The sequence below is a fragment of the Gasterosteus aculeatus genome, chromosome 7, assembly GCF_964276395.1.
Source record: "Gasterosteus aculeatus chromosome 7, fGasAcu3.hap1.1, whole genome shotgun sequence".
Classification (NCBI taxonomy): domain Eukaryota; kingdom Metazoa; phylum Chordata; class Actinopteri; order Perciformes; family Gasterosteidae; genus Gasterosteus; species Gasterosteus aculeatus.
In genome coordinates, this window is record NC_135694.1 from 14,136,039 (window position 1) to 14,157,913 (window position 21,875).

The 21,875-nt window shown below is 39.9% G+C and overlaps 1 protein-coding gene across 2 annotated transcripts in view; it reads right to left on the reverse strand.

Annotated features, from left to right (window-relative positions):
• alcama (activated leukocyte cell adhesion molecule a) overlaps positions 1 to 21,875 on the reverse strand; it is a 59,649-nt gene that overhangs the window by 13,138 nt on the left and 24,636 nt on the right. The window contains exons 3-9 of one of the 2 annotated variants that reach the window (XM_078107245.1): positions 15,561 to 15,807; positions 12,752 to 12,816; positions 10,407 to 10,494; positions 9,639 to 9,809; positions 4,055 to 4,179; positions 3,671 to 3,803; positions 296 to 408 (exon numbers count right to left, since the gene is read on the reverse strand). In XM_078107245.1, coding sequence (XP_077963371.1) covers positions 296 to 408; positions 3,671 to 3,803; positions 4,055 to 4,179; positions 9,639 to 9,809; positions 10,407 to 10,494; positions 12,752 to 12,816; positions 15,561 to 15,807 — 942 coding nt within the window. The remainder of the gene's footprint in view (positions 1 to 295; positions 409 to 3,670; positions 3,804 to 4,054; positions 4,180 to 9,638; positions 9,810 to 10,406; positions 10,495 to 12,751; positions 12,817 to 15,560; positions 15,808 to 21,875) is intronic. The other variant, XM_040181967.2, reaches the window with a different exon arrangement.

Consider the following 21,875-nt stretch of genomic DNA (forward strand, 5'->3'; position numbering starts at 1 on the left):
CAACGTTCAGCTTCCATGGCAAGATGGTCGGCTTTGTGGAGATCTGTTTTGTGCTCAATAACATATTGCGGGTATGGCAGACTCCTCAATCCCTCCAAAGTAAATAGCCACAAGTGTGCAAGTTTAACTTCCTAACATCCGTCAACAACAATCAATCACTTAAAATTATGAATGATGAATGACAAGGTAGTGCAAATTGTAGATATGTTTGTGTACAACCATCCAGCTCACCATTTCATAAAGGAATTTAAATTGAAGTTGAATTGTCACTTCCCTCGAACTCTGGCAGCATTACCTTTGTCCACGACACTTTAGTGTCAGCCGAGGCCCTCTTCTCCATCATCACGGACAAGGTGTCCCCTTTGGTCTTAACAACCCTCCCAGTGGGGGTCAGACTTAGGTCCATGTCTGAGGAAAGGAAACAAGAAGAGGATGCTTGTGTTGAGTGCTAGTAGTTGGCTGCCTCTCATTGCAGGCTAATGTCCCAAAGCTGATTAGGACCAAATTAACTTCTGAGGTCGAACTTCTGGAGTTTTTTTTTTACAAAAATCCACTATAAAGGCATTAGATCACACCATTCAGATCTGTAGATGTGGATTAATCCGCTTCTGAAAATACAGTGATCCCTCGCCACTTCGCGGTTCACTTATCGCGGATTCGCTATTTCGCGGATTTTCATATTGCATTTTTTTTTTTTTTGGTGCATTGTGCTCTGCATTCTGATTCGCTAAAAACTCACTCCCGAGCCGTTCATTACAGTTCTCCAACGTAATCGATGGTGGCATGTCGGTGTACAAGGATCTTTTTGCAAAGAAGAAAAAAGAGCGACAACAGCTGCCTATCACTATGTTCTTCTCCCGAACAAACACACCTGCACCGCGGGCTTCAGAAGAAGAGAACACTGCAGAGCGCAGTCAGGATGCAGCGGCCCAGTCTGAAGAGCAGTGAAACGGCCTACACGCGAGTCACTGTATTTGTATACATGTAATAGTTGCTAATTGTAAAAAAAAAAAAAGTTTTCTATTTCGCGGATTTCACTTATCGCGGGTCATTTTCGGAACGTAACCCCCGCGATAAACGGGGGATTACTGTAGTACTTAAACCTCTTTAGAACCAAGCCATTTTTTAGGCCCCTGCTCGCAAATTGCATACCCATGATAAAAAGGAATATACTCTCGGCGTCATAATAAAGGGAACACCTTTGAGGTTGTATCCAGATGTATAAATATAAATATGTATGTTGCAGGTTAGGACAAAATGAAGATGACACACTGCAGAAATAAAAAGGTTTCAGGTTTGCCTTAAATAAAAATCACTTTCAGGATGATTATCCCTCTAGAATTATAGTATTATGGCTCCAAACCTCTACCAGATCATAGCACAATATGTTAACATTCTCTCTGCAAAGGACAAGTTTGATGAAGTGAAGTACACATTTTTAGAAATTGTTTTAGTAGACAGTTTAGGCAAGATCTACAGAATTTTGGTTTTTGGATCATTTTGTGCCAAACTGTGCCATTTGCATTTTTCCGGTGTAACCCAACTATTCATTTCACTTGTATATCCCTGATAGTGGTCAATGCATCTCATATATAGGTTTATTTCTTTTTTTTTTCAAATGAACCCAGACTTATTGTATTGTACCATTAAAAAATTACTAAAAAATCCAAGACATAATGACTTCATGACTTGACTTGTCATTTGGCAGGGTGATTTCTGGGTGAAGAATTGGCCGAATAGCGCGATTGACACCTTGTTGGAATGGTTAGAGCCTGTAGAATTGAGCCATTTCCATGACATTAACAGCCAACCAGGATCAGCAGAGCATCTTCCTGGAGAAGGGTCAGGTTGGCTAACAATGGGCTGACATGTACTCTTTGAATTTTCCACCTAAGAAAAAAAGCTCCTAGAAGCTACTTTTCTTAGCAACCTGCTACAGAAAGGGACATTTTACAACTACCTTTTGGCAAAAAGGATTTTATGTTCTTTGGCTCTGGTACGCTGAGGGTTTACTGGATAGGGGTTTGCTGCATATCTATTGGATCCGCCGACTTTGTTCTTTCTGTAGTGATATTGTTTATTTGTTTAGCTTGTATATACTTGTAGCCCCGGTTCTGCTGTTTAATTTGACGTGCAACATTAACATAGTCTTTCATCTGTAGTTTAAGGTTAAGACGCTGTTAACTTTGAACATTCCTCAGAGCCCCACAGGCTCAAATTTTGGTCTAAGAGGATGTGAGCAACATTTGCAATAAAACTATGGTGACCTGATTTTATAGCATGGATTGACTCCAGCCCCCCCGCGACCCTGTATGAAGGATAAGCAGCTTTGAAGATGGATAGATGGATGGATGGAATCAGCATTTTTAAACAGAATTTTACGAAATCATTTTTTTAAGATGGAACCCTACATTGAGAACCAATCTGCTTGGAGCTGACAATCACAAGATGGAGAAGGGAGATCTCATTGTATTAAGAGAATAACACAAATATAAAATTATGCCCAACATGGTCCAATGTTTTAAGTATATGTTTTCCACACAACATCTTTAAAATTGTGGTAGTGTGGTGCATTAGGTGTTTGATGCATAAACTTTCTAAATAAGATTCACATCAGTCTTGTGAATAATTACTATCCAACCAATTATGCTAAAAATAATTAAGCCAACATCCATATTACTCAACCTGTATCGTCTAAGTGCTTTCCTTCTTTGTATAGCTGTAGATGAAGCTAATTTTATACTATACTTATTATACTTACTATACATATAATATATGGGTGTATACAAAAAGAAGCATGTGTTTGAATGCAGAACGTTTTTGGAAAAAAACATGTGTTTAACACATAGGTCAATGTTTAGCTGCTAGCTGCCTGGACATTCATGTTGGTGCCAGTCAACTGAACAGAGCAACAGCCAAACTTATTTTTCTTCTACACCCAGTCTCAAAACATGCCTAGGTTAGAGAGCTACTTTGTTCTTTCTTCATTCACCAACCAAATTAGAAGTGGGATGCTTCTTTAAGGTGTAATATGGGACCAGGGAAGAAGGGAGTAATTACTCATGGGAGAGCTTGTGTATGGTTGGATGGAAAAACACTTTTGCTCACTTCTCCTTTCAGCCAGGCACCTACTGATCTGCCTCCCTGCCAGGCTCTGCTCACAAAGTTTAAATTTGATTAACATTACGCTGCTCCCATGACTCTATTTAGAGTGAATAGGAGTGCCTTGTTATTTATAGGAAGGAAATACATTTCAATCAAAGTGGGGCAACTATGGCTCGGTGGCTAGAGTGAGTTGTTTAATCAAATGTCATGTATGTATGAATTTGATTTGATTGTTAGAGTGGAGGGAATTATTGAATGAGCAGCTGTGGATTCAGGCAAAGGCATTACATTACAGTACAGGTCATTTGGCTGACACTTTTATCCAAAGCGACTTACATTGCATTTTTAACCCATGGCCATTTACATTTTTGCCCGGGGAGCAATTAGGGGTTAGGTGCCTTGCTCAGGGACACTTCGACATGGGACATGGAGCAGCCGGGCTCGAACCACCAACCTTGCGGTTCCCAGGTTCTGTACCCTGCGCCAGACCCCACAAAGACAAAGTTAGTATGACTGTTTGGTTACTAATTAATTGAGGTACAACATCCTAACCGCAAGTACTCACAGCTAACAACGATGCTTTGTGATGCCTCCATTTTCTCGTTGTCAGTCAGGGAGCATTTATATACACCCCCTGCCTCTCTGCTGATGGCGGCCAAAGTGTAGGTGTCTGAATTTTTCACCAGCATTTTCTGGTCCTGGCGGAGAGAGAAGAGCAGGAGGAGGCACTGTTAGCTTCTGTCATTCTCCTATAACATGATGAAGACAGGAGACATTTCTTGGAGAGATCCACTTAATACATTAATATGTATAGCAAACGTCAGATCCATCAGGCATGCAGGGCTTTTTAAAACAACAACAAACAACTTTAGCAGGTACAAAATGAGATATTAAACCATCATCACCTATTTTAATTTACTTTTAGGTTGACGCTTGACCTCTGACTGACCTTGATGTGGAAGTAAAAGGAGCTGGGTGGAGGGTTGCCATCACCGTGACACTTCAGCGTTACGTTAACTCCTTCTACAATGGGCCCCTTGGACAAAATTTGAAGGCTCACCTTCTCCGATGGATCTGAGGAATTCAGAGAGTTATTCAGGGAAAAGGGAAGCATGTAAAGCTTCAAAGATAATTAAAATAATCTCTTCCACACTGAATCAATTCAACCTTCAAGCAGCACAGATATATAAAACTATGAATCTTAAATTTGTATAGGGTACATCTTTTACATGGGGCGGCACGGTGGTGTCCTGGGTTCGACTTTCGAACTATGTGGAGTCTGCATGTACTCCCTGTGTCTGTGTTCTCTCTGGGTACACGCGCTCTTCCCACAGTCCAAAGATGTGCTCTGGGGATTAGGTTAATAAGTGACTCTAAATTGCCTGTGTTTGAATGGTTGTTTGTCTCTGTGTTAACCCTGCGATTGGCTGGCGACCAGTCCAGGGTGTACCCTGTCACTCGCCTGAAGTTAGCTGGGATTTCAGCCCCCCTGTGACCCTGTATGAAGGATAAGTGGTTTGAAGATGACTTTTACACAGTTCATTCTGTAAAGGATCCCTCTACCGCAAGTTTCTTCGTTTGTTCATTTTTTGGGGTGGGTATTTTTCCTGTGCCGATGTGAGGATGTCAGATGTGTATAGACCGTAAAGCCCTCAAATCTGTAATTTTCAGTTAATAAAAACAAATTGTAATGAATTGATCTGAGCCACTCAATCCGCTCTTCAAAAGTTTAGGGATGTGTGTCCCTTTTATAAAGCACTGGATTCTTACTGAATGCATTTGAGTCAGCTGGTCATTACGCTGTCTAACACCGCACAGACAACGCATGAATGTTTTATCAAACATTAACAAACTGTGGCTACACAAAAGGTTTCTGGAAAGAGTCTATTTCGGAGCTTAGATTTGTCTTTACAATTTCTATGATCAAATATGTATTACTCACAGGGGTTAGTTGTATTCTCATGCCTCGGTTTATTAGAATATCTATTCTTGAGTTATAGCAAAGTCAAAGTGACTTTGAACTAAAATCAGTTCATCCTTGACTCCAGATGGATGTTTGTGACATATTTGATGAAATTACCTTTGGTGAGGGTGGTACTGATGGACAGACGACCCAAAATACTATTTAAAATGATGATGCTTCCTTTGCCAGTGTTGAGGCGTCACAAAAGTAATTTTAATGGTGCTACTGCTCGAAGGAGGATTCATACTGCAACTTAATTCATGCTTCCAGATTCCTGACTGATTATCTTCTCTATGAAACTGATTCTGGTTATCAGAGCCGTTTTCAGCGTTAAAACAAGAATGTCACCAGTCACACCAATTCCCAAATCATCTGGGTGTCTTCAATCAGCTCAATCTCCAATTCAATCGGCTACAGCCTAGCCTCTTCTGCTAGCTGTAGCCTGGCCCTCTTCACCCTACCACAGCCTCATGTGGTAGGGCCTCATCAACTTTCTACAGCCTGACCTATTGGTTATTAGTTTGGACATGTTTCATCCACTAAAACCTTCCTGGCTTTTTTGGTTCACAATCATTTCTATTTTCTGGATCATATCAGCTCATACAACCTGCCTTTCCAGGAGACTGTTGGGGTTTTAAGTAGAAGTGAATGTCTAGTCATAGGATTTGTAGTACGTGTAGTGATGTTTAGTGATAGAATTGTAGTTTGTGTGATGTTAGATTAGTTATTACATTAACATGTTAGATGAAGTGAATACAATGTGAATCAAACACAGTTTATAGTCTTTTAAATCGTATAAACACTCTACACATTTACATTCTGTTACAATGTGATGTTAAAACCTGGGGACGGATGCCAATTGCCGTTCTTTATGGATTTCTTCCAATTTTATCCCCAAAGAGGGTTTTTTGGGAGTTTTTTCTCCTGTCAGGTAATAAATGAACAACTTAATGCGAGGCAGCCGACAGAGGCAAATGTCTTGAGAATTGAACCACATGAACTGTCTTAAATCTTATGATGAAGGGTGATGAACGGGGATCATTAATGATGGGTTGTTGTAATTAAAGTGTACCAGTTATAAGATGAAGACTTAAACGATGTATGCTTTGGTAATTTCACTCATTGGGGCATAAAGCCAACTGTATCTACATTGAGTGCATTGGAATGTGAGGGACAGATAGTACAGAGAGGTTTCAGGTTACAGCTGCAGCTTCACACCTCGACCTCGACGTGGAAGGGACAATGGAGGAGGTGACCCTTTGGAGAAGAGGCCAATGACATTCAAATGCACCAAGGAAGACACACCTCAAGAGTTTTCAAAGGACCATGGCGGGGGAAAGGACTGGCAGAGTCTTCCCTGCAGCCGTTCTGATAAGACACTTTGGACTTGCTCAGAGGATTCTCTATTTCGCGAAATATTCCACTGTTCGCTTAGTATTTCACTTTGTAATTGTAATCCCTATTACGTTGTTTAGTCATTAAATACTTTTTGATTTTTGAATTAAAACGAATTGACTCATTCGTATCCTCGTTTCCGGCCGGGACGAGAACAAAGGAGTGAGGCCTCCCTCGAGAGCTTTCCGAAACCCTTAACAAGACTGCCATCATTTCTAGCGCTGTTGGTACATTGGACTTTAGTTTATCAACCAGGGACGTCTCATCCTTCTGGTTTACAAAGACTTTTGGACTTCCTACTTGGTGTGTAACAAAGCGTATTCCTTTGTACTCTTACATGTTATTGCAGCAGTTTCACGGCTCCTCCTCTTTCATTTTGACCAAACCGTCAATGAAAGATAACCATATGCAACATTTTAGCACTGTCAAACGTGTGTTAATCATTCTCATGTTCTTCATCTCTGCAAATGTTGACCCAAACCCAGGGCCCGCTATCCATGGTCCCACCATCTCTAATCTGTCGTTCAATGATTTTTGTGATCGTAAATCACTGGGCTTTCTACATGTCAATATCTTTAGTTTGTTGCCAAACATTCAAAATCTTGGGTGCACACTGCAAACCCTGATGTTTTGGCTCTTCTCTGAATCATGGCTTAAGAAAGGTGTTTCGGATCTAGAAATCAGAATACCGGGTTACAACATCTTTCGTCGTGGCTATATTTGTAAAAGACCATTTGCAATGTTTTGTTATGCTGTCTAAATCAGTTCCCACGCAATTTGGACTGTTACTGTTAACAGTCCAAATTCCCCTCTGCTCCAGCATGCACATTAAGAGCCCTCGGTGAACTGTTGGCCCCTCATATTTCTTCTGAGTTCTTCTGGGTGACCTAAACTGAGTATGATCAACCCCCCTGATTTAGCTACACAGCAATATAATGCTTTAAACCTCTTTCAACCAGACATCATTTGAAATCTCTGTCATCTACCACCTAATCGATATTATTCTCACTAACACTCCATCAAACTACCGATGTGGAGTCTTGAGTTAAGATTTGAGTGACCACTGTGCCAATACATGTGTTCGCTCCGGCCTCTCTGTCAAACATCCACCGGTGATTGTGACCAAGTGTTCACTGAAACACTTAATCAGGCCTTCCTTCAAGATGTTGCAGCTGCATCCTGGGAAAGAATAAATTTCATCCCTTCAGTTGAAGATGCCTGGTCTTATTTCAAAATCACCTTTAGCCTAATCATTGAGAAATTGAAACGATTCCGGATGAACAATTGCTACATTCCCTGGTTTAGTCATGATTTGGCTGCCCTGATCCACCTAAAAAACATCTTATGGTGGAGAGCGTGGTCTTCTCAGGCTGTTGCTGACTGCCTGGCCTTCAGACAATGCAGGAACAAAACAACCCATGCGATCAGGAAAGCTAAAATCAGTGAGTCATTCTCAGCCAGTGGATCTAACGCCAATAAATTTTGGATGACATTGTTGTTACTGACAACGCATGGCCACACATTTAAACCAATATCTCGTGAAATCATCTAATTTCTTTGGTGCAGCTGCCCTTGAAATAGATTCATCTAACACACCTACTTCTTAAAACAGGATTAACTGCTTCTCTTCCTGGGTGAACTCATTAAGTTAGATTCAAACAAGTCAGCTGGAACTGATCGGCTCGACCCTGTGTTTTTAAAATCAGCCGCTCATATTATTGCTTCCCTCATCATCCCTCACCTCATCATACCCAGCCCTCCCAAGATCTACAGTGCTGATGGCTGGAGTTTGTCAGCTCCTACCTTGGCTTGGATACCTTGGCTTCTGGTTGGACTCATCTCTCTCATTTAACATACACATCAAAATCCTTCTGGCTAAAGTCAAAGCCAGACTGGGTTTTCTATATCAAAACAAGGCCTCCTTCACACACTCTGCCAAATTAACCCTTGTGAAAATGACCATCCTTCCTCTATTTGACTAATTCATAAAATGGCCATCAAAGACCACCCTCAGAAAACTGGACACACTTCACCACTCAGCAATCCGATTTGCACAAGTGCACCTTTCACCACCCACCTACAAATCCATTTTGGGAATGACCCCTGGCTACCTCTCACATCTTCTGCAAATTTCCGACAGCAATCGCCATTTAAGATCCAGTGACTTCATTCAGCTCATCATTCCAAAAGTCCGTACTGTGTTTGTTCATAACTCCTTTCATTTTGCCGCTGCAAATGATTGGAACTCAGCACAAAACACGCTCAAACTAACAGCCCTCACCTCTCTTAACAAGTTCAAACAAAAGTTGCAACAGGCCATAGTTGACTACTGTACTTGCTAATCAGCCCTCACTTCTCTCTCTCTTCCATTTTTACAAAGATCTTCCAGTAATCTGCCTTTTTTTGTACATAGTGTTTATTAATTTAACTATGTTGTTTTTAGCCATAATGTGTTTGTCATACTGTAAATAAGCATTAGGAGCATTTTTCTTGTGTGAATAATGTTGTGTGTTATTTGAGAATCATTTACACAAACCATACAGGAATGTGCATTTTACATAGAATCATCATTATGTTATGTAAGGACACAACTTTCAATTGGATTGTTGTAGCAACTTCTTACACAAATAATTAATCTTTTACTAAACTCGGAATATAGTTTGAAACAGTTTGGAATTGCGAGCTTGTCTTATCCCTCATGAGAAAAACCAGAGGCTCATGGGAGGAAATATTACATATTTCAATGTTATAACCAAAAGAAGAGATTTTTACTGAAAATGTAAAGATCCTTTTGACAAGATTGTTGCTGTTAATATTTGTAAAAATATATCAGGCCAACTTCCATAAATACCTGTTTCCTTTGGCCTTTCTGTGTGCACCTGAATGTGTGTGTGGAAGTGTGTGCACGGGAGTATATTTGTCTGCAGAGACTGTTTATATAGATCATCATTCCCTCCAGGCCAGTGGTGCTGCTTCTCTTCCATTTCCGCTGGACAGAACATCTATCAGAAACCCATCTAAAAGTGCTGCAAAGTCTTAATAAATATCCCCCTAATGTAAGAGCATTAAACAAGTATCACTCTACCACAGACAACCCATTGCATATCTGCAAGTAAAAAGGGCAGATGGTGTAATACAGCTGTAGAGCTTGGTGGCTGCGCTGTCTTCCACTCACAGTGAACGGGGAAAGGCTCCAGCTCTGCTTCCTGACTGCTCAGCTGGTGTTTGGACACGCAAGTGAAGACTGCCACAGCGTCCTCCTTGGAGGCTGCATACTGGAGGATGGACGCGGTGGTGGACAGGCCCGTGGCAGGGTCCAGCTTTATGCTTGGGGTGATGACAATGGCTGCAGAGGATTAGGGAGGAAATGTTGGATTACAAAAACATACAAAACAGTACAGCTACCGCAATAAACGCAGCATTCAGCCTTCTTTGGTCTAGTAGTAAACGTTTTTTGTTGTATCAAACCAGTCCAGATTGTGTAAAGTTAGGAATCACAGAAAAGTCTTGAAGTCTAAGTTGCTTTTTAGGAAGACTTTTATGATTGTCTTTACTTTCAGGTACGTACTCACCAAACTTTTTGGTATTTTTTACGCCATCTAATACTCTCTGATCTCATAGACAATAATCTGAATCCTGTAATTGTATCCTTCAGTGAATTACATATTTATATTGTCTTAGATACTCTAAAGCAGTAGTTCCCAACCTTTTTCCAGTGGCAGCCCCTGTGAAATATTTTTTTCAGCGAAGTACCCCTATTTTAGGATAATGAAATTAAATACACTACTGAATATAAATTCCATTTCTGAACCCTGGAGTGCCTTAACATGCCCCCATTTGAGAATCACTGGTCTACAGTATGAGTTAATTTCCTTTCCCTCACCCAGGGGGAGGACAGCATCCAGTGGAACTAAAGATTGGTTTCATTGTGCGTCATTGTTACCTTTCCCATCAGCTACCAGGATCTTTCCATTCTTTTTCCATGTGATCGCAGCTGCGGGGTTGGCATCCCTCGCAACACATGTTCCAACCTGAGCAAAACAATTAAACAAATTCTGCCTAGTCATACTCACAGGACGGATTTATTTAATTTCTGCTATTGAATTGAGCATATTAAGAAACACATACGGAAGGCCTGAAGAGTATATCTTTATTTGATTAAATCTGTTTTCATCAGTGTGAAAAGTGTCAAATTTAATTAACTTTAGCAGGAGGAAGTTGGACGGAGACCAAGAAAGACAAACAGCTTTCTCCTCCTATGAATGAAATTGTTTTTGTGCTCTTAAACACACTGTCTTCCTATCTCCTGCTGCATCATCCGGATTTAAAAGGTCTGCAACGGCAGTAGAGATCCGCTGCGTGTGAACCCGCCTACGAGTGAGTCTGAAGATCATTAATTTCCCCTCTCCTGTACTACTGGCACACATACAGTACATGCCTTGGAGCCTTCTCTCAGGGGATCCAGCATTCACTGTTCAGTAGAAACACTTTCAGCATCTAATTTAAGGTTTAATTACCTTGTTAAAACAAGCATTTATTTTATCTTGCACTAAAATGCAAGTCTAACCAGTCTTCTGCTGTTGGCCAGTAAATACAGCAGCTCCAAATAAGAGACCCAAAGAACCACAAAGGGCAGAGCTGCAGTCATTTAATTTCACCGGAACAGACAACTCAGTTCTTTATCCTAACAGCCGTGATGATGTTCAACAAAATATCTGATGTGTACTCTGGGTGTAACAAAGCAACTTGGTACTATGTAACTGGTGGAGGCTGAATGATAAATGGAATGAACATGATCTTATCTGGAATGTGTCAATGTGTCATCAAAACAGCTTTCAGTTACGTCCATGTCAAGCAGATGCTTAGAAATAATGTTTCACATGCTCACTGTACTGTAGTAAGCATGTTTCCCACTGAGTATGATTCCTCCACTGAGTCAGAGACAATAGAGCTCAACTCAACTTGACTAAATTATGGATAAAGATGGTGACTGGAAGAGATCTCAAACAAAGTAATATTTTTAGTTCATTCATTCAGGATTGTATGTTTTTCATTAAACAGGACGCTTAGTGAAAGTGGAGTCGGATTCCTTAAACACTGGTTGTGTTTTTCACTAAACAGGACGCTTAGTGAAAGTGGAGTCAGATTCCTTAAACACTGGTTGTCTTTTCCTAAATTGTCATGAATTCTCCCAATCATCTTTTCTTGACCCAATGACGCTTTCCACATAGGTCAGGGAATAGTGGTAAGGAATAGACTATTTAAATCCACCCTTAGCTTCTGCTTCACATTTCTCTCACACACACACACACACACACACACACACACACACACACACTTGTGAAAGAAAATTTACAACATTTTTAAAAATTGTATTATATAAAATAATAATAATAGTACATTAACAACCATATTTTGCCTTTCAAGAAATGTATCTTGATATCTGCATAAACACTACATTAGTATACTATAAAACATTTAATACAGTTGAGATGCTTATTATTAATACTGTTGCCATTTAGTAGAAACGGTAAGATGATATTAACTCTTAAAACCAGCAGCATGGCTTACTTTACTTCTTTAAAAAGAAGGCACTCGATTGGCTTTGGTGATCTAATAAAAACGCACCTCGGCTGATTCATGGCTGAGACAGTTTGAGACAGGCTTGTTGCATTCTTTCCCACTTAACATGACACTTTTCTCTCTTTTGGAATTCCACTTGCGTATGAAGCAGCCATGGCCTCCATCATTCCCCACTGCAAGATATCAAACTGAAACCCTTTATTTTTTTCTTCCCTACATCTCTCCTTGTCTCTGCGCCTTACCACAAAATGCTTAAAGCTCTTCAGCAGAAGATTTCTTAAGTGGGAATACCAATGGAGGCACCAGCACTCACTCGACCATAATAAATGCATAACTGTGGTGTAGTAAATGTGCACTTCTTGATAGAGAGTCAGATGACCACTTGGAATGTGGCCTGCTTTTTGAATGTTCAATCATTTTTCCAAAAGATGCTTATATAGGTATATGTGTGTGTGAGTACGTGTGTGTGTTCAGGGATTAAAACAAACATCAAAATGTGAAAAGAAACTCTTGCAAAAGTCATTGTTTAACTATGAATGAAAGTAGGTATATATTTACATTTAGATTTAATCTGCAATCGGGACACAACACTACGGGTGAAAACATACCAAAGCCGACACACACCATCACATGAGCAGAATTCAGGACAGCTTCACACTTCCAGACCACAGACCATTAAAATGTAAAGGCTGGAGGGAATCATACCGTTGTTGTCCTGTCCTTCTGCAGTACTTCAGACTTGTCCATAATCTCAACTGAAGACGGTTTCTCTGCAAACCCAAAAGCAGACAATCATGTTTGGGAATTACAAAAAGAGGCTCAGTCAGGGTTTTAATAAAGTGGTTTGGATATCCTTCGTCATACTGTCAATAACCTTAATAATAATAAGAATTCTGTCTATGGCAATGTCAAGTAATGTCAATGTCAAGTAATATATAGGCAGTCAGTGAAACTCTATAACTGTGTTTTATAATGCACAGGGAGGAACTAACATAGCAACAAGATTGAGTAGTAATACAACTAGAACGAAGCAACCGTTTAGAAACTGCCTTTAGATGTCTGCATGCATCTTTGAATACCCTTGACAAATGTCCCTGTTTTTTGATTAAGGACTGAAAAATGTAAAACGTACATACTCAAACATAACAAAATCTAAAATCCGATGTTGGATTGTTTATTTAAAAAGGACTTAATCAAGATCCTTTTGCAGAAAGCGTTAATAAATAATTAATAATCAGGGCAACGGTATGCATCTTTGTAACACAATTCTTCTAAATGTGATCGATTAATGTAATATGTACATGTATGGAGGTATATTGCGACAGTTGTGATTTTATACTTCTTTTGAGAGATTTTGACCTGAGAAATATCTCTTAACAATGTAAACTTCTTCGTCTTCGTCTTATTTGCAGTATTTCCGTTTTGAGTTTATGGAGATGATGAGAAATAAGTGATACTGCTGCAGTCTTCACACTCATCAGACATTTCATTCAGATTCATGAAGTTTAACAGAAATTTCGCAGGTTCAACATCATCTGACTGAAGTCACAGATGGAACCAGCATGGGAAATTGCTTGGAATTTACGTAACAAGATGCATTGTGAGAAGAAAAAAAACAAACGACTGCAGACACACACGCTTAGCATTAAAGCTAAATTCTATGAAGACAACTCAATCTTAATACTGTACTTTCACATCACTCCAAGCAGAATAGCTCTGTATATATATATATATATATATAAATGGCAGCCAGCGAGGAGAAGAACCATGCTTTGAGTGTGATGAGCGCCCCCTAGCGTCACATAGAGCTAGCTTTTCCTTTTGAAAGTAAGTGGGCGGACCAAGACCCCATTTCTAAAATTAATTTGTGATAATCATCTTCTTTAGATTCCAACACAGACGCTAGGTAGCGGTAAAAAGGTGTTTTTTCATTTATGTCTGAAGACTACATCTAAGACCGGTGAATTATGTAATTTCTTCTCGCCCACAAAGTACGGTATTTAGCATGTGTCAGGAATGAAGAAGGAAGACTTCAAGGACTCCCTTTTTTCATCTACGTAACATATCAAAAATCAGGAACTTCCTGTCTCAAAGTGATGCAGAAAAATTAGTTCAAGCGTTTGTTACTTCTAGACTGGATTACTGTAATTCTTTGTTATCAGGCTGCTCTTGTAAATCTCTTCAGCCTCTCCAGTTGATTCACAATGCTGCAGCATGTATTAACAAGAACTAAGAAAGGGGATCATATTACTCCCGTATTAGCTTCTTTGCACTGGCTGGTGATGGTGGTTGTCCCTGCATTGGTCCTGCCGTACACCTGGCTTAGTACTCGCAATTATTTGAATCGTCTCTGTTATAGGAATTGAATGTATCTTTTTTATCTTTCATTCTGTACACATGGCACCCATTGTAGTCTGTCCATCCCGGGAGAGGGATCCCTCCTCTGACGTTCTCCCTAAAGGCTGGCGCATGCTTCTGCGTCTGCGTCGTTGCGTCCACGCACTCGTTTCAATTCATGGTTCTAAAAGTCTTGCGTGTGTTGCAGAGCAGTTCACCGCCAGAACAACAGGCGGAGTAACGTGTTTTTATTGAAGACGATCTAGAGAGTCACGTCTATTTATTTATTTATTTGTTTATTTATTTATCATAGACTTTATTGCCCCACTGCTGCTTTTCATCGCGGACACATTTGTCTCGTATTTTCCTCCACAACTTTGTGCACCTCTCGACCGGCAAACCGGCGTTTGCGGCAATCTCCCTCCGTGAATCCAACCCGCTTAAACAACCCGCCAATGACTTTTTATAAGCGGTCATATTTACGCATTTCTTCCGACAAAAGTTCTTCAATCTGATCCGTTCTCTCGTAAACATTCTTCGTTTTAATAATGGCGGTATCGGGCTATGAAAGCGGAAATGTGAGACTCCGTAAAGGATGTAGTTAGCAGACCAATCGCAGCCTTGTGCGCTGCGGGAGGCTTGCGTCGCAACGCTTTTGACATGGCCAACCGAAATTTCATGGTCCTTTATTGTTTCCACTTTGAAATTGCTTGTCCCAACTACAAAAGAGACCTCCCTAACCATTTCACTGCCGTACATCCAACAATCAGTGCAATACATTATTTTCTTGGCTGGATCGTAAAACCAGCCATTCTCGACTGGACATCCATTTTTCGTGGAAAAGTTTTTTCTTTTTCTTTGTGTCCTCTTTGTTTTCGGTTACATCACCAGTTTTTCACCGGTTTTCCTACGCCTGCTATGTTTTGCCAAATCCTTGCCTTGCACTGACCAGGTCTTTTCAAGTTTTACCAAAAGACTCCACCTGTCACGTGTGTTTGTGCGTCTATGCTGCTTAGTAACGAACGTACGGTGGCCGAGAGGGGAAAACCATACATGCATGATAAAACGTTAGCAGGATACTTGTTTCCTCCTCAAGGTGTGGCGTGTGAACTGGTTGAAATGCGTGTGACTCACGGCCAATGGGATAGACATTGTGTGGTGTTAGTAGTGAGCTTACTGTAAACAACGACAGAGACGGGGTACTCCATGAGGTTGGAGGTCGACACCACCATACATGTGAAGATCTTCTGGTCTTTGAGCGAGGCCTCTGTGATGAGCAGGCCTAACTTGTCGTCTATGCTGACCCTGCCGGAGTAATTGTCCGTGGCCTGAACCGTGGCCTCCTTGCTGCTTGCCTGTTTGATCAACAGATCGCCAGCAGTGCCGTCATCTTTCTCCTGAACAGACAGAGAGGACAGACAGGTCTGGTGAAAAACAGAATCGGGAGGAACGTATTTTAGTCTATACCTGAATTAAAAAAGAGATCCAACCTTTAGGGGCTGCAACATTGGATTATTTTTATAATGAATCTGCTCATTTGGTCCCATGACAAAAGCAGTGTCCAAGCAATCTTTAAATGTCTCCAAATTCCCCAAATAAAGACATAACATCGATATAGCAGAGCCTCTATTTGAGGTAAGAAAAAAAATTGAATTTAGATAGAACTTTGGTTGAATCATACTCCTGATGTTGTTTCTGATGTTAGAGGGATGTCATGAATAAAACCTCTCAAATTTAGAGTTGGCCAAAACACACAACAACAAACCAGTTGTAATTTACAGATTGCAGACTCCAATGCCTGCAATGATTTGGATTGTAATCTTCAAATGTTTGCTAATGACGCTGAACAAAATCATATTTAACATTATATTGAATAGCATTCAATCACCTGTCTTTAAAATTACACTTATAAGATCAGAAGCTCAGAACTTAGTTAGGAGGGAAGACCTCAAAATACTAAATTCTCAGTACAATAATGTACAGTGCATCCGGAAAGTATTCACAGAGCTTCACTTTTTCCACATTTTGTTATGTTACAGCCTTATTCCAAAATGGATTAAATTCATTATTGTTAGAATGCATTAAGCATCCAACTATTGTTCTTCGAATCTTTAACCAACTTATTATTCTATTTCTTCCGCGCCACCTTTCAACTGCTTCACACTTTCAGCTATTAAAACCATTCAAATGTTAAAATATTCAGCTCTTTCCCGGGAGGGGTGATATGACTTTTCAGCTTTCTAGATCTTAAGCTTGAATTTATATAAATCAATAATCATGAATATTTCTTCTTCTATTCTTCTATTTTCCTATGGAGATCGTGTTCAAATCCTCTTAAACTTCTTCAACTTTCAGATTTTTCAGCTTCGCCAATCTTTCAGCTACAGACACCATTTCAACTTTCAAATGTTGACACAAGTCTCAACTGTTTTATGAAAAAACTGCTTGTTGATATCTATTCTACTTTTTTATGTTTCACTACTTCTTCGCTCCGTTTCTGACTTTTACATGAGTGTGTATTGCGTCTGCTAGAGGGGGACCTCGAGGGCTAGAGTGTGGGGCAGCGCCAGAATCTGGTTAAAAAAATATGGAACTTCTGTCCTTGCAGCCAAAGTATACACTGTTGAGGCTTCATTTCTTCAGATTAATGAGGGCATGGTTGTGCTGATTAGATGAATGTGTTCATAGAATCCCAGAGTTCTTTAGTTTTGGCTTAAGGAGTGTTAGAGTGACACAACCTCTGCCAAAAGCCCCATAGGCTCCAATACAAATCTGACGACATATTTCTCAAAAAATCCAGAAGATACACGTTTTGTAAACTGCGACAGGAGCCGTATTTATTACCGGAGACAGACATAAAGAACACATCCATGCGTTCGGTAGAGTCTTTTGGGTATTTTTTAGATAGCTGTTATAGTTTTGCACTGGTGGTCATTTGTTTGAGGTGTGGATTCTGTGTAACTCCTGTGTCAGTCCTTTGCAGCAGCTCGTTAATGAGCCCAGGTGCGCCGTTGCCGTGGTTACTCGCACACACGCTGCAGTATCTCTGTCTGTGACTCACAGCTGCTCCTATTACCTGATTAGTGGAGTCACATGACGCAGCTATGCTTTCTGTCAACAGACCAATATGATAAAGACACTCGAAATACTACTACAACCACTACGAATATTACTAGTACTTCTAGTAGTACTACTACAACTGATACTTCTACTACCATACTACTAGTATTTCTACTGCTATTAATACTACAACTACTACTAATGTTATTACAAATACTACTATGGCTAATAGTATTAGTATTACAGCTGTTTCTACTGCTATTGATACTAAACCTACTTCTACAGCTAGTACTACTAATACCACAATTACAACTATAACTACTACTACTACTAATATTACTACAAACAAATTTAAACATCTTTTTATTCATCTCAGCTTTTGTTATTTCTGTATTTTTTTTATTCATTTAAGCTCCTGCAACTTCTGTATTTAGAAAATCTATAGAAATTCAGCTTTCCCACTTCCTGTATTTTCAGCAGTTATTTAAAATAATTTCAGCTTTTCTTATCCCTTTATTAAAAGCAATGTTTTATAATTCATTTCTGTATTTATTTCAGCTTTTTTCATTTCTGCTTTTTCAGCAAATCTATTGAAATTCATTTCAGCTCCTCCCATTTCTGCATTTTAAGCAATTTCAAATTCAGCTTTTCTAATATCTGTAATTTCAGCAAATGTTTTTCAAATTTCCTTCAACTTTCTGTATTTTCAGCTATTTTTAAAAATTCATTTCAGCTTTCAGCTTTTTGCATTCCAATGCATTTTCAGCAGGAAATGCATTTTCTAGTACTACAAATACTACAATGACTAACAGTTTAGTACTACAGATGATAAAACTAGTAGTACTACTAACACTATTATTTCTAGTTTTTCTACTGCTATTGATACTAAAACTACTACTTATTCTAATGCTAATATTATTACTGCCAAAACTACAATTACTACTAATATTACTACAAAAAATAAATGTTTTAAGACTCAACTCAGCTTTTGTCATTTCTGAATTTTCAGCAATATTTAAATTTATAAATTTCTTTAGTATTTTTTATTCCAATATTTTTTAGTCCATTTCAGATTCTTACATTTCTGTATTTCCACCAATTTCTTGTAATTTATTTAATCTTTTCTCAACTGTGTATTTTCAGCAAATCTATTGAAGTTAATTTCAGCTTTTCTGATGTCTGTATTTTCATCAATATTTTGATATTCTTTCTTCTATAGTCATTTCATTTCTTTATTTTCAGCAAATCTGTGGAAATTCTTTTCCGCTTCTCCCATTTCTGTATTTTCAGCAATTTCAAATTAATTTCAGCTTTTCTAATATCTGTATTTTCAGTAAATGTGATAAAATTCCCTTCAACTTTCTGTATTTTCAGCTATTTTCTGAAGTTCATTTCAGCTTTCAGCTTTTTGCATTCCAACGCATTTTCAGCAGGAAATGCATTTTCTAGTTTTTCTCAACATTCTACACACAACAACCCATAATGACAAAGTGAAAACAGTTTTTTGCAATTTTTTGCAAATCTGTTAAAAATAAAGAACGAAAACATAACATGTACATAAGTATTCACAGCCTTTGCCATGACACTCAAAATTTAGCTCAGGTGCATCCTGTTTCCACTGATCATCCTTGAGATGTTTCTACAACTTGATTGGAGTCCACCTGTGCTAAATTCAGTTGATTGGACATGATTGAGAAAGGCACACACCTGTCTATATAAGGTATCACAGTTGACAGTGCATAGCAGAGCATAAACCAAGCCATAAAGTCCAAGGAATTATCTGTAGACCTCCGAGACAGAATTGTATCGAGGCATAGATCTGGCGAAGGGTACAGAAAGATTTCTGCAGCATTGAAAGTCCCAACGAGCACAGTGGCCTCCATCATCCAGAAATGGAAGAAGTTTGGAACCACCAGGACTCTTCCTGGAGTTGGCCGCCCAGCCAGACTGACCAGGAACCCGATGGTCACTCGAACAGAGCTCCAGCGTTGTTCTATGAAGAGAGGAGAACCTTCCAGAAGGACAACCATCTCTGCAGTATTCCACAAATCAGGCCTGTTTGTTAGTGGCCAAATGGAAGCCACTCCTCAGTAAAAAGTTTGCAAAAAAGCACCTGAAGGACTCTCAGACCATGAGAAACAAAATTCTCTGGTCTGATGAAACAAAGATTGAACTCTTTGGCCTGAATGCCAAGCTTCATGTCTGGAGGAAACCAGGCACTACTCATCACCTGGCCAATACCATCCCTACAGTGAAGCATGGTGGTGGCAGCATCATGCTGTGGGAATGTTTTTCAGCGGGAGGAACTGGGAGACAAGTCAGGATTGAGGGAAAGATGAATTTCAATTGAATGAATGTCAAGGCACACACCTGTCTATATAAGGTATCACAGTTGACAGTGCATAGCAGAGCATAAACCAAGCCATAAAGTCCAAGGAATTATCTGTAGACCTCCGAGACAGAATTGTATCGAGGCATAGATCTGGCGAAGGGTACAGAAAGATTTCTGCAGCATTGAAAGTCCCAACGAGCACAGTGGCCTCCATCATCCAGAAATGGAACAAGTTTGGAACCACCAGGACTCTTCCTGGAGTTGGCCGCCCAGCCAGACTGAGCGATCGGGGGAGAAGGGCCTTAGTCAGGGAGGTGACCAGGAACCCGATGGTCACTCGAACAGAGCTCCAGCGTTGTTCTATGAAGAGAGGAGAACCTTCCAGAAGGACAACCATCTCTGCAGTATTCCACAAATCAGGCCTGTTTGTTAGAGTGGCCAAATGGAAGCCACTCCTCAGTAAAAAGTTTGCAAAAAAGCACCTGAAGGACTCTCAGACCATGAGAAACAAAATTCTCTGGTCAGATGAAACAAAGATTGAACTCTTTGGCCTGAATGCCAAGCTTCATGTCTGGAGGAAACCAGGCACTACTCATCACCTGGCCAATACCATCCCTACAGTGAAGCATGGTGGTGGCAGCATCATGCTGTGGGAATGTTTTTCAGCGGGAGGAACTGGGAGACAAGTCAGGATTGAGGGAAAGATGAATGCAGCAATGTACAGAGACATCCTGGATGAAAACGTGCTTCAAAGCGCTCTGGACCTCAGACTGGGGCGACGGTTCATCTTCCAACAGGGCAATGACCCGAAGCACACAGCCAAGATAACAAAGGAGTGGCTTCGGCACAACTCTGTGAATGTCCTTGAGTGGCCCAGCCAGAGCCCTGACTTGAACCCGATTGAACATCTCTGGAAAGATCTGAAAATGGCTGTGCAGCAACGCTCCCCATCGAACCTGATGGAACTTGAGAGGTTCTGCAAAGAAGAATGGGAGAAACTGCCCAGAAATAGGTGTGCCACGCTTGTGGAATCATACCCAAGAAGATTTGAGGCTGTAATTGCTGCCAAAGGTGCTTCAACAAAGTATTGAGCAAAGGCTGTGAATACTTACTTACTTCACTTTGTCATTATGGGTTGTTGTGTGTAGAATGTTGAGGAAAATAATGAATTTAATCCATTTTGGAATAAGGCTGTAACATAACAAAATGTGGAAAAAGTGAAGCGCTGTGAATACTTTCCGGATGCACTGTACACCTACATTATTTACCATATAATATTTTTTACAAGGTTCCAACATGCATTGCTGGCTGCAAAAACTATTTTTAAAGGCCATTAAAATGAGAAAATTTTCGCTTTGTCAAACTGTTATCAAACCATGACGGTTTATATTTTTAAATACCTTACTTTGCACAAACTTTATCAAAAATATATTCATGATGATTCTTGAGGAGGGAAGTGTTTATAATTATAATTTGAGTGTATATGGCCATGGGAATATTTTGGAAATTAATCTCAATCTCTTCTCAGCAAATTACATAGGGAACTGTTTTATTCATATTAGGACTTTTTTAATGACGTCGAATAATCAACAAGACTTATTATATGATGTGTAATCAACTACACATATCTATATGTAGTAGCCTTTTCCGTTCGTCCCTTTTACTCCCTGATCAGCTACTACTGGTGGCTGAGCTGAGCAATGACCATTTATTGCTCTTGATATGAATAATTTACAAACCAAAAACATGAGGTAAAAACGGTCAAAAGACTGTTTCCCTCTCAGGCCACACCCACTGCTGCATCTTCCTGTCTTTTAAAGGCTTTCCTTGGGCTCCAACTCCAGCTTTCCAACCGTCCTCTAGGTGGGGTATACAGACATTACAGACCTGTGGCCATATTACTCACTCACTCGACACACACACACACACTCACTACTATTCAAAGGAAAGAAACATAAAATGCAGCTCAATATGGCTCCTACACTGTAGCAGCACCAATAGACACACCCAATGCATCACAATCATAACTGCATAACTTCTGTTTTGTACTAAGTGACCTGCGACCTTGCATTAGCTGAGAATGATAGTTTTACATTACCA